The sequence below is a fragment of the Mytilus edulis genome, chromosome 10, assembly GCF_963676685.1.
Source record: "Mytilus edulis chromosome 10, xbMytEdul2.2, whole genome shotgun sequence".
NCBI classification, from domain to species: domain Eukaryota; kingdom Metazoa; phylum Mollusca; class Bivalvia; order Mytilida; family Mytilidae; genus Mytilus; species Mytilus edulis.
In genome coordinates this window covers 31,529,817-31,543,259 of record NC_092353.1, presented here as the reverse complement: position 1 = coordinate 31,543,259, position 13,443 = coordinate 31,529,817, and the positions used below count along the sequence as shown (strand labels likewise).

Below are 13,443 nucleotides of genomic sequence, written 5' to 3'. Positions count from 1 at the left end.
AGTTAAAGGTTACCTAAAGACTGCCCTTCACACAGAAATGATTCACAATCATAGGTGTATTATAACGATGTCAGTATTATATCTTAACTACTATAGGAATACCAATCTACCAAAATCAATTAATTAATATGTTATAGATAAAAAAAAGTCCAGCATTTTGATGATATGATCTTCGGTGTATTTTGAATTGAGTTAAAAGACTGATGTTTCAACAGACCGGCAATGTTCCTATCGCTGTTGATTGTGCATCACTTCTGGGCGACTTGTTTTTGTACAAGTATGAAGCAGAATTCATACCCAATGCAAAATTGGGAGGAAAAGTTCTGATCTCTAATTTTACATATTTTGTTCTATTTCTGATTATGATATCTGGTGCAATAAAACTAGTACCGTTTATGTTATATAAACGATTGTCGACTCACATGGTTGGTGCTATTTGAATAGCTATTGATGCAACTGTTTTGCTTCTTTTGTAATGCGATTCCCTCAGCTGCGTTTTTTTTGTAACCTTGAAATGTATATTCTTGAAAAATTTTGAGACTTGAACATCGGTAAACAACTGTTGTCTCTAAATCACCTCTGAGTCACTGTTGCTGCATTGTTGTTAGTATAAAGCTACAACAGTGTAACAGTGATAGTCTGTTGACTGGTGACAAAACCCTTCAAATGTGTGCTTAGATTCACAGAACTTTTATTATCAATATCAGAATCTAGGAGCAATCTTGAAATTGCAGTGAGGTGTGCAATTTTGCTCCTTCTGATTTTAAAATAAAGAACAGAAATAAAAGAGCTGTTATATACTTCACTGTATGTGTTGTCAATTCCATTTGATGTAAATAAATACAATTCATTTTTTATTTTCATTTATTTGAAAACATAAGTGTTTATGCAAAATTAACATTGAATAAAAAATACTGAAAGACAATCATAATAAAAAAAATATAACATGGCATAACAAAATTATTGTACCTTTTTTGACTTATGACTACAAATCAAGTTACTGTATGATATGTAAGCACATCCAGTAAATAAATGTAAGCATTTAGTGAAATATGGATTTAAAATATATGTATATTTTTTTTTCAATAAGTGTATAATATCGGACAAAGATGAATAGCGCATAAAGAGTATTTTGGCATTATACATTGTGGACTTAAATGTGAATACCTGCTAAATTATCCAATTGAAAGTGGCATCAAAAATAAGATTGCAGATAAATGCTACATAAGAAACATGTAAGTAATGTCATGTACCTTCTAAATTGTAACTGAAACTTAACTTTTAGTCTAGTCAAGTGAAGACTTTCACATCTTTTTTATAGTATCACTAATGTTAAATTGAAAGGGCAAATGAAATTTCTGCTTTTATGATTAATAACCCTATTTATCATTAGATTTAAGCATTATTTTGAATGAATTATTTTTATCCTTTTTCCAATAAGAGAGAGACACAAAATATAAACACCTTCCTGTAATATATTCAACTCAACAAGTATTTATTCTTTTGTAAAATCATGAATATCACAATATTTATCAAATAAAAACAAAAATATATACCATTACTTTTCAAACAAAACAATTCAATATGATAACATAGAGAAAAGACTTTAAGTATAAGTAACCCAAAACTGAAATTAAAAGACAGCTGTTAAAAATGCATAAAATATACCCTTCCTATTCAATTCTCACTTAAATTTAATAACACAATTATCTATATTTTGGCTGTGATAATATATTGGTCTGATTAGTGCAACTCAAGAATATTTATTTGGATGGTAAATTCAACATCGAAAGGATTTCAATTGTATTTCAGTCAAAACAAACTAGAACTGAGAGTGAACGCATAAAAGAATACCTTTTATACTACTTAATACAATATTCTAATGCAATTAGTTTGTAACAATAACTTTCATTGGACGTAGAGAAATATTTTAAAGGGTTAGATTCCATGTTCTACCAGTCCGTAACTAAGAAAGCCACCATTTTGAATTCCGATTTATTTTGGGGCATGTAATTTCTCAAAAAAAACCCAAGTAGTCACATTTGAGCCTCAAAATCTTCTTTTTGTCAACATTGAAACTATTCTGAAGGGTACAAAAAGTAAACATACATATGGTATTCATGTTTTACATCCAGAATATACATATGACGTCACATTATTTAGATATCAAAGACGATGCAACAGTTTCACAGACTTTTTCATTTATGCCATTTTTTTAGCCAAAATTTTTATTAAATGACATTTATATTAATATGTAGCATTAAAATGGAGATAACTGCATTGTGTTGTAAGCTTGGCCTTCAGAAATTGTAGATTTTACTGTCACAAATATCCGTTTACAAATCTCTGCTCCGCATTGCTAGGTAAACTCAGCAAAATCTACGTCTAACAAAGTTCAAGCTTAAAATACAATACAGTTATCTCCTAATTATTGGAAGCAAATCTGAGTAACTCCCCTGGTCAGATGTAGGACCAGGAAGATATATCTTACTTTTGTAGTGGTGTATAACTGTGAACAGTTTCATCAATATCTGAATAGCCATATAGGAGAAGCCCTTTAAAGGCAAATGAACAATAGATAGATGGAGGCAGGGTGGTTCCTATTTTGGGTAAAATAATATATTTAAGTATATATACACATTTTACATCTTAACAAGTCACCCTAAACATGCTAAACTAATAAAGTGATAACTTTTTTAAAGGTTGTTTCCACAAGTGACAAAACCAAACACATAGTGCCAAAAATTGACATGCTAAAAATTTTACTACTTGGTGATTAAAACTGCTAAAATATCCCTTCCCCATAATATTTCAATTTTAGGTATGTCTTAGAATATCACAGTCTTGAATTTGAGTCAGATTAAATTAATTGAGTATAACTTCAGTTTACTTCGACTTAGAATTAGTTGCTGGATTTGTCCTTCTTCCAATGGCTGGTTTTGACCTTGCTGCTACAACTCTAGCACGAGATCTTTCCCTTTCAGCCTTTTGCTACAAAAATATTGTTTTTAAATATTTTATTTACCAGATCTTATACTCAAATATCACATTTTTAACAAGCAGATATTATTCATTTGGAAAAAAACCTTGATTCTTTTCTTTTATTTTATTCATTTTTTTTGGTAAATAATTCAAGTCACCCTAAACTAATTAAGTGATAACTTTTATTAAGGTGGTAAAAATTAAAATTAGTAAATAAGTAATTAAGATTTGAAACACAACTTTTAAATTCCAAGTAAAGAACATCTGTTCTAATAAAGTCAATTTGTTATGATGGTATTAGGTTTTTACAAATTTGTTGATATTGCATATAAACAAGAGGAGGCATGCTGTCAAAAATAGTATTATAATTAGTATCAATAATCTATATATTTTTTTTTCTTTCAATGCTACATGTTTGTAGTGTTTAATGTCTATTGTTTTTATACGCCCGTCAAAATTTTGACGGGAAGTATTATGGTATACAAACGTCCAGTGTCCGTCCGTCCGTCGTACCGTCCGTCTGTCTGTCCGTCTGTCCGGCGTAAACATGTCGCACCCTAACTTGAGAACGACTTATCCAAATTTCATGAAACTTGATATAGTTGTTTCGTATGATGGTCAAATGGTCTGTATAATTTTTCGTGAAAATAAGATTTAAACTTTTTGAGTTACGGCACTTTATTATAACTAAAACAGGGGTGTGTTTTTCACATGTCGCACTGTATCTCAAAAACGATTCTTGATTATGACTTAAAACTTTAAACACTTCTTAGTTATATTAATCTCAATATCTGTATACTTTTTGGTGATGATTCAAAATTTCATTTTTGAGTTATTGAGTATTTTGTAAAAAAAGGGGGAGGTTTTTTTTACATGTCCCGCCGTATCTCAAAAATAATTTATGATTATTGCTTAAAACTTTACACACTTCTTTGTTATATTAATCTAAAGATCTGTATACTTTTTGGTTTTGATTCAAAATTTTATTTTGGTAATATTTAGTTTTTTGTAAAAAAAAATAAACAGCTGCGCCATGAGCGCATGATACGCCCGACGTCTTGTGTGGAAGTTTTATGCAATAATCATAAATAGTTTCTGAGAAAGTTTTAAGCAAGTACTATTTATTGCTTTTGAGACACGGCGGGACATGTGAAACCCCCCCACCCAGACAGACGGACGGACACCGGACATTTGTATACCATAATACGTCCCGTCAAAATTTTGACGGGCGTATAAAAACAGGGTGGGGGTTTCACATGTCCCGCCGTGTCTCTAAAACAATATATGGTTATTGCTTAAAACTTTCTCAGAAACTATTTATGATTATTGCATAAGACTTCCACACAAGACATCGGGCTTATCAAGCGCTCATGGCGCAGCTGTTTATTAAATTAATATGCCTGTCTGTCTGTCAGTTTGTTTGTTTTTGTTTTGTATTTTAGTAACAATCCTTTTGTTTGGATTTTAGACTAATAAAATTTTTCTTCTATAAAAAAGAAGTTTAAAATATACAGAAGCAAAATACTAGACAAAACAACTTTTAATTTTTTTTTTCCACTAATTTTATATAACTTACTCTCTCTTGATAACGACGCTCAAAATAATCCATGTCTGATTCATCTGGTCGTCTCATGGCAGACATTCTCTCTGCTAAATCTTCATCTATCTCTGGCTCTGTACCACCTAATAAAAATTAAAACTTAAATTGTAAATATCTACTTTAGAAAATAAAACAAAATTTTTATTGATGTAATTTGCCTCCCCTCTCCCCTTTTTCCAAAAAAAAAAAAACTACTGCAAAAAAAAAAGAAAAGTTACTGCAAATATGCTAAACAAGGAAAATAGACATTAAACAATTTTGGATTTACTAGCATATTGATTTTTATTAGGATGTTTCTTCTGCAATGAGAAGTTTTTGCTCTATAATACTGATATTTCCTTCACTGACTGTACATTAGATTTAACAAATACCTTTAATGGCTCTCTGATTCATCCTATGTGTCTTGATGGATTGTACATTAGCTCTCAGGAAAGGATGGTCATGTGAGGTTATAGGTTGTTCTAAAAATTCTTTTGATGGTGCACCTATTAAAACAATATCATGCTCAATAGGTTTTCCCTTGTAGGTTACATAAATAGACTTAACCTTTCGAAAATTTCTTTTGTTAATTGTAAATGTATTTCAGTTTTTTTTTAAACATTCAAATGATATTAGATGGTATTTGATTTTTTGCTTTGTTTGGTCATGATACAAAACTAGCATCTCCTTTTATTCACACTAAAATAATAATGAACAGTGAAAATATTGCTGTGAGAAATTTTATTACATTTCTTCTAGAGAAGACAGAAATTTGAAAGAAAAAAAAATGAAAAACTAATTACTAGATGGTGTTAAAAAATTACAGCTTATGACATAGTGATACCTATTCCACTTGGATCCAACCTCATATATCCATCCATCAATGATGAGAACCCTGTTAGACCACCCATGGCCTGGTATGGAACATCTTGACCTACAGGATGACCTCTAGCTAACCTTTCATCTTTAGTTTCAGCTATCATATGATGTGAATGATAAGGTTCACCACATCCGCATGTGTAGGAGCTCCTAAATTCTGGGCATTTACAGCCTCCTGTTCATAAAAAAGTATGATAATTTTACTTTTACAAGTCACTATTTAAATAAAAATATTGAAGTCAGATTGTTTTATTTTATTCTTTACTAAAAAATTATTTCTATTATATTCAATTTTTTGGTTGTTAAAACAATAAAATAAAATAATGTACATACAAACAAAAGGATGACAGATAATTTAGGGAAAAAACGTACCTGATACACTTAATTTACATTTGTGAGGTTTTTTAACTGAATGTTCATCTGTAAAATGTTTACAAGAACATCTGATTGGTTGTGTGCCATTCTGTGGAACGTAATGGTAACTAACACAGCCACATCCTTTAACTTTACATGGTAACATAATAGGTCTCTCTGTCGGAATAGTAGTGAAGTCTGTTTTATGTTGTCTAAATCTGAAATAGAATTGAATTCAAATACAGTGTTGGTATAGTTTTATTTGGCTCTGTAAATTTCTAAGAATTATTTAATATACACAAAAAAAAAAATATTCCACTCTTATAACACCTACATTATAAATCTATCTGAGAGCATCCATTTTTTGGAGAAAACAAATATAGAAATCTCTATACATGCAGTCCTAAACTGTATTTCATGTGCATGAGAGTCTTTTCATAATATTAAAGCATCATAAAAATTGTACCCAACAAAAATGCAAATATGTACATTATATACATTAAATTAGTATAAAAGTCAAGTATAATGATAATGAACATTACAACTGCATAAAAGTTACACCTGATGAAATAAAATACAAATGCACATGGTTAAAAACAATTTTTTGTCATTTTTTTTAGATCAACTTAGTGAATCCTTTCTTACCTATGTTGACAAAAGCACAATGTTTCTGGTCCAATCATCTTGCAGTCCATACCAGTGGAATTACTAAAGGATACAAACACCCGGTTCTCCATTCTCTGAAGAAAATAGGATATAATATTAAACATTAATTAAAATAATTTATTCCTGGTTGTGCCATTTTAAAAATTGTGCACATGCATGCATCATATGTTATTTCTGTTGTTTATTTCAGATATCTGAGATTAAACAGTCCCTTTATAATCAATAATACATGCTGTTTTCCTTGTCTCCTTTTATCTTATAGGTTTAAGTCTCAGCCTAACCTGTATTTTCTTCATCCCTAAAATAAAACCTAATTTTTTAAGATGAGCTTGAATAAAAGGCAGTATGTAGTTACACTTTTATTAACTGTAAATGTTTTGCTTTGAATCCCAATGAACATTTTGAGAATTTTTTTAAAGAATATACCATTTAATTTCTACCAAAAATCTTGCATATTTAGAAGTTTATTTAAATAAATGTACATGACAATGTAAATTTGTGCTTACAATGTAATTACTTCTCAAAATAATAATAATTTGGGTTGACATTAAATCATTATTAAAACACTGAGTAAAACCAATAAGTTACAATGATATGTAGCTGACCAAGAACATATATATGGAAAATAAAAACAAATAAAATGTCTGAAGTTTTTTATAGTGATCAATTCGCATGGCAGGGCACATTTCCATAATATATGTATTAAACCCTAAATGGTTTGAAGTCTTAGACACGTTGTTGACTCTACAGATGTGTATTTTACAATGGCTTATAATGTTGGTGGATCTGAAGCAGAAGTGACAATTCCCGCCACAGATTGCAGTAACAAACCAGAGACCTGACATTGTCATTTAGTTCGCCTCAACAAAACAGGCAATCCTGCTGGAACTAACCGTGTCATGGGAAGAAAGAATAGAAGATGCCAAGGAAAGAAAGAGATTGAAGTATCAAGACCTACTGGCAGAATGTAGAGACAATGGATGGAGGGTTTGGTTATTTCCAGTGGAAGAGGGAAGCAGAGGGTTTGTTGGAAAGTCTATGTGGCGAGCATTGAGAGCACTTGGTATTGTTGGAGGGGAAAGAAGTAAGCTGATTGGCAACTTGTGTAAAGAGGCAGAGACAGCATCAATGTGGTTATGGAGAAAAAGGTCAGAACAGTGGAAGCAGTAAAGTGTAGAGGAAGGGATGGATAGCCATGTGGTTTCAGGCTGGGACGTGATCACCCCAGTCGGTGCACCTCTGGAGGTTGTAGTGGACAGCGCCGAAACAGCCAAGGAAGGAGGATTCACCTTAAGACGGAACCACACATCTTTCCAACAGGGTGTATTAAGGTTTATGTACCCTTCTCTAGCCATTTTTGTACGAATTTTTCAAACCTCAATTGTATCAAAACTAAAGATATAAAAAATAATAGAGATAGGCCATTTAGTACATGTTCCAAGGGGAAACTTGATGCAAAGCATTATTTTTTACTGTTTCATTGCATTTGATAGAAAAAGAGGACTTTGTGGCAAATAAATGATTTTTATAGAAAATCCACAGCCTTTATCCTTGTACTCTCATATTTGGCAATTTGATGACTGATAGATATAGGATTATTGCATGCAGTGCTAGCATTGATTTCCTTAACAACCATAATTTATTTAACATACTGCAGTGCTCTAGCTAGAAATCAAAAGGGGCAGGGTGTCAGTGGAGGGCAGGGCACTTTTTATGATAAGAAAAGGCAATGCTCATTTTTTTGTCTACGTTTCTGTGTGTAACGAATTTCTTTTTTTTTTTTTTTTACTGTATATGTTGTTTTTTTTAAATAAAGATGCTTTTTAACTATAGTCTTTATTTCATTGTTTGTGTAGTTATGAATGATATAGTATATCTTCATCAACATATTATGTTTTTACAGTTGAACTTCACTCTACCCGTTATTAAAGAATATGTGGGGTTTTTTTATATATAGGAATTATAACTTATAATGCATCATATGATCTGTATCTGAGAGCATTACTAATTTAACAATGTTTAGAACATGGATTGCTAAAAGTATAATTATCAAGTAGAAATTGCAATATATATTTTTTAATATGTTCAAAGACAGTTAATATCTTTAAGGTAACATTATTATGTTATTATATATTCAATTGGTAATTTATTCCTTTTTTTGATACTAGATAATATTTTAAGAGCACAAATTTGTAATAAGCTAAAACAGGGGAAGTAACTCCAAAATCAATTTCCACCACGTTTGGGTTAATTAAAAACTGTGCTTGCCCCTAAAAAGTTGAGATGAAAGGCATTTCTGTAAAGGCATAGTTTTATTTTGATGACTTAAATTCAATTCTAAAGTCATGAAAGTCTTCACTTATATACGCTGTTCCATTGTGACTTGGAGATCGAAAATGCCGACCCAAGCTAAACACACTCGCTGACACATTCATCAAAAGTATGACAAAAAGATACATTGTCCTAATTAAATTACCTAGTTATTAACACCTTTGAAGTCTTTATCATTGTAATTGAGTGTAATGACATGATTAACCTGGGGGCAATCACACAGGTGTCATATATGTAATTAACTTGGAGATCAGAAATCGATGAAACAAAATTTTACCAAAACGGCACAAGATAATTTTGGAAAAAAGACGTCAGGGCAGAAGGGTGCGGATGAAGGCACCCAGGGCGCGGCTGAGGGCACCCAGGGCGCGGCGCCCTTCTATTTTGGGCTAGCGAGACCACTGAATTACTTATAGAAAGTATTTCTTTATACAATTTTAGCTTTTACCTTTGACTATACAAGTCTATATATATATTCTTTTATATGTTATCTCATCCGAAATTTTGAATTTTATGCATTTTTAATGCATTTTTTATTTTTATGTATACTATTTTTTTAACTTCTCTGTAACCTTTGTACTTGCATGGTTTTATGAGAATAAACTATCTTAAAACAAGTTTATAAATGTAGTTATTGATTAGGACAAGTATAAATATGGCCAAAATCAAGTACACCTTTTAGGGTGCGCTCGACTTTAGTGACTCAGCACGAGGTGTTTTGGAATTTACAGGTTACTTAGAACTTTTTGTAAAAAATAAACACTAGCACATCATAGAAAATCAAGTTTCCCCTTGGAACATGTACAAAATGGCCTATCTCTATTATTCATTATATCTGTAGTTTTGATACAATTGAAGTTTGAAAAGTTCGTACAAAAATGGCTACAGAAGGGTACATAAACCTTAAGGTAATTCATACTGATCAGGTGTAAACATAAACTATTCTTACCATTGGGAGAACTCTCTGCTTATAATCTTCATACTGATCAGGAGTAAACATAAACTATTCTTACCATTGGAAGAACTCTCTTCTTATAATCTTCATACTGATCAGGTGTAAACATAACCCCTCCATCATCATCACCCACAATTCTAAACAAAACATGCAGGATATTTTATTAATTTTGACTACATAACAGGTAATCTTCAAAATAAATTCAATCATTTATTATCAATATCTTTTAAAGATTAAAAAAAGATTTTTGACTACTAGTCTTGTTGCATTATATTAGACACAAGCTACATGTATTCAGATGCTTTTGTTTTTTTGTTCACAATATTTCTTAACAAAGATATTTTTAGGTTATTATCATTTGAACCCTGTTTTTTGCCTTTCACTAGCTTTTTATTGTTTGATGTGTATTTAAATCGTAGGACACAATATACAATATAGGGTCAATGTCAGAAAAATATAAACTTTTTTGTATGAGTTCCAGAAACTGGGGAAGGGAGAGGTTTTATAGAGCATGTGCAAAATACATAAAAGTTTATATTTTTCTGACATTGAACTAAAATTGTTTTTATACTGCTACTTTTAATTATTAAATTGATAGCTATTCAAATTGTAACACAAATTCTTTACTTCTTTTTTTTATATAGAAGCTGATTTAATTTGGAAAAATCAATACATTTGCAAAAAGACATACTTTGAACACATAATTACATTCCAATATACTTATAAATCATAGTTTGTTTTTTTTTAGTTTTTTTTTTAGTCTCTATCATTTAATATTATTTGTGTAATGACATCATACAGATTCCACTCAAAACACAACATCATAACATGAATGTTATATATTTTACCCATCAATCAAGTCAACAGTACAGGCATTTTCATGCATGTCTGCAATTGTAATGCCCTGGTGTCTTTTTTATAATCTTAATCATGTGCCAAAATATTTTAGAGCCTTCTGGGTTTTTTGGTTTTTTTTAATGATAACAAATATTTTATTCAATCATTTCCTGATATATAAATACCTAAGTAGCCCAGATTGCATACTTAGGGACAAATTCTTAACTTACTTTCCTCACTTTATGAACCCCTGATTGTGAAAAAGGGTGTTCATTGACACTGATGAAATTGATATTGCACAAAATACAGTTGTGTTACTATATTTATGGAATAAACATAACTTGTTGCAGTAAAATTATTATGAATAGTCAACCATTCCATCACAGACACTTGTCTCAGAATTTTTTTATTATATAACTTAATAAGGGGACGAAGTGACGTCTCCTATTAAAGTCAAAAAATTAAAAAAAAAAAAAAAAAAAAAAGTCAGGAAATTTCAGCATTTGTGCAGAAATCTACTTCCTTTATTGGGTCTCGTTGTCAGGAGACTTACTCAACGGATATATTTATCAGTCTGGTAAAATATAAGAAGGAACAAAATACCAAATTCATTTTTAATAATTCTTTCATATGAAAAAACATTACCTGATGATAGCATTTCTTAGTTTACAATGAATATGACGTCATAACATAAATAACGTCACAACTAAAATCCCTAACAACAGAACCAAAATCATAACATTACAGTATTGCCATATTTTTTTTAACCATTTTGAAGTTAAAATATGTTTGAATAAAAAAAACAATTCATACAGACTTCGTCCCCTTTCACAAGCTTAGGTAATGCCTGCACATATCATAACACCATCCCATAAATAGAAATAAGGGGGCAACCATTTAACTTTAAGTGGGGTTATGGTTTTTTTTATCAGAGTCTGCAAATTTATGTACCTCTGGAAATCAAGCAATCAACAATAAATCAATTACATTTTTTGTTCATTTTTAATCTCATTATTATATTTCTATTATGAATTAGAAAATTTGTTGAACCACAAACATCAAAATTATTCAATCACGTAGTGGAATGAACTATTTGTGGATTCTTATAAATTCTAGAGAAATTTTGGACTATTTTAAATCTCGGTCTATTTCTGAAATTAATTCATATATACTTTTGATTTTTCAACCCTGTATGCTAACATTGCCCGTGTGAAATTTTAAAATTGTTTGTATAAACACTGAACGACAAAAATATGTGACGTATAAAATTTTCTGAAGCAATGAATGTGTTTGTAGATAACGTAACGGTACCCAAATTGCACAGAGTACCCAAATTGCACCTATTTAGCAAAAATAGCAGCGGACATCTTACAGGATTTCCTAGAGACTACACAATTTGTATTTTTATGATTTGATACTATGCACATCTTTCAACATAGGTGAAAATATTTAGATATGCGCAAAACTTTCACAGTATTTATCAATAGATGAAGTGTTTACTGAAAAAGCAAAATGTACTGAAACGTCACTATGCGACGTCATCAAAACGTCATCTTTTTAAAATGATCAAATACAATATGTTACAAGTACCATTTTAAAAAAAAATAAAGAGTAAACATGGACTTATATCAAATTGTTCAAAATATTTGAAGAAATTAAACAAAAGCTCTGTTATTCGACTTTTGACGATGCGAATTTAAGCATAGATGCAATTTGGGTACTCCTCATTTCAGAATCATTGATGGTTTGGGGGTCAGTTTAGACCAATTTTTTTATGATTTTATATGGATTAAAAATCGAATTGGTATACCTATATAATAAAGAAGGATACGGCTACAAAATAAACACAGAATGGACATTATTGTCTTTATCACAAAAAATCGTAGGTGAAAAAACTGTCAAAATAGGTGCAATTTGGGTACCGTCACGTAAAAGGTTTTTGAGTTAGATCTGTTAAATTGTTCCTTTTAAAATTGTTACACTATGATGACTGCTGTGACCCATATTTTGACTATTTTATTTATTATGTCATTTTAGTTCACGCATCATTGTAAATATAACGGAATTTTATGAGACTGTCAACAAAGTGAGAGATTTAGCGCTATAAAACCAGGTTTAATCCACCATTTTCTACATTTGAAAATGCCTGTACCAAGTCAGGAATATGACAGTTCTTGTCCATTTGTTTTTGATGAGACGGTCAACAAAGTGAGAGGTTTAGAGCTGCTCCAATATTGGAGGGATTTACGAAAGAAGAAGAAGAGCTATAAAACCAGGTTTAATCCACCGTTTTCTACTATTGAAAATGCCTGTACCAAGTCAGGAATATGACAATTCTTGTCCATTCGTTTTTGATGTGTTTTGTCATTTGATTTTGCCATGTGATTAGGGACTTTCCGAATTGATTTTCCTCTGAGTTCAGTATTTTTGTGATTTTTTCTTTTTACATTGTCATTTACCAACTTTAATCAATTATTTTGCTCGTGTAACACCTTTTATACTCAGCATATGCATCCACAGCAGATGCTGCAGATTTGTCAAATTTCAAATGATATTGTCTAGCTGCCATTTTGGTACAAATCTTAATCGTGTGATAGTTCAAATATTATGACTATTTCCTACGACTCTAGTCGCCATTCGTAAACGTGACTAAGGAACTTCGGTGTTTTCTAGACTCTTCGATCTTTTCTGTAAAAAAGGCCAATCGACATACAATGTTCTCGCCAGAACATTCATTTACCATACCTTTAAGAGGTAAAATTAAAGACCAATTTAAACTTTAAACAATAGAGAATCAGAAAGGACTGGAGAACTGTCTGCAACTTATTGAAAAATTGAAAAATTCAAAGTATCTGAAAAC

General features: G+C 30.8%; 1 protein-coding gene across 1 annotated transcript; it reads right to left on the bottom strand.

The window, feature by feature from the left end:
• Window positions 1–850: 850 nt before the first annotated feature.
• LOC139490927 (protein FAM221A-like) lies at window positions 851–13,240 on the bottom strand. The gene is made up of 8 exons (XM_071278073.1): window positions 13,076–13,240; window positions 9,805–9,883; window positions 6,440–6,534; window positions 5,813–6,012; window positions 5,406–5,615; window positions 4,954–5,067; window positions 4,559–4,665; window positions 851–2,991 (listed from the first exon to the last, which is right to left on the bottom strand). Exons 1-8 carry the CDS (start codon window positions 13,150–13,152, stop codon window positions 2,887–2,889), a joined length of 987 nt encoding a protein of 328 aa, XP_071134174.1. The 5' UTR covers window positions 13,153–13,240; the 3' UTR covers window positions 851–2,886.
• Window positions 13,241–13,443: the final 203 nt, after the last annotated feature.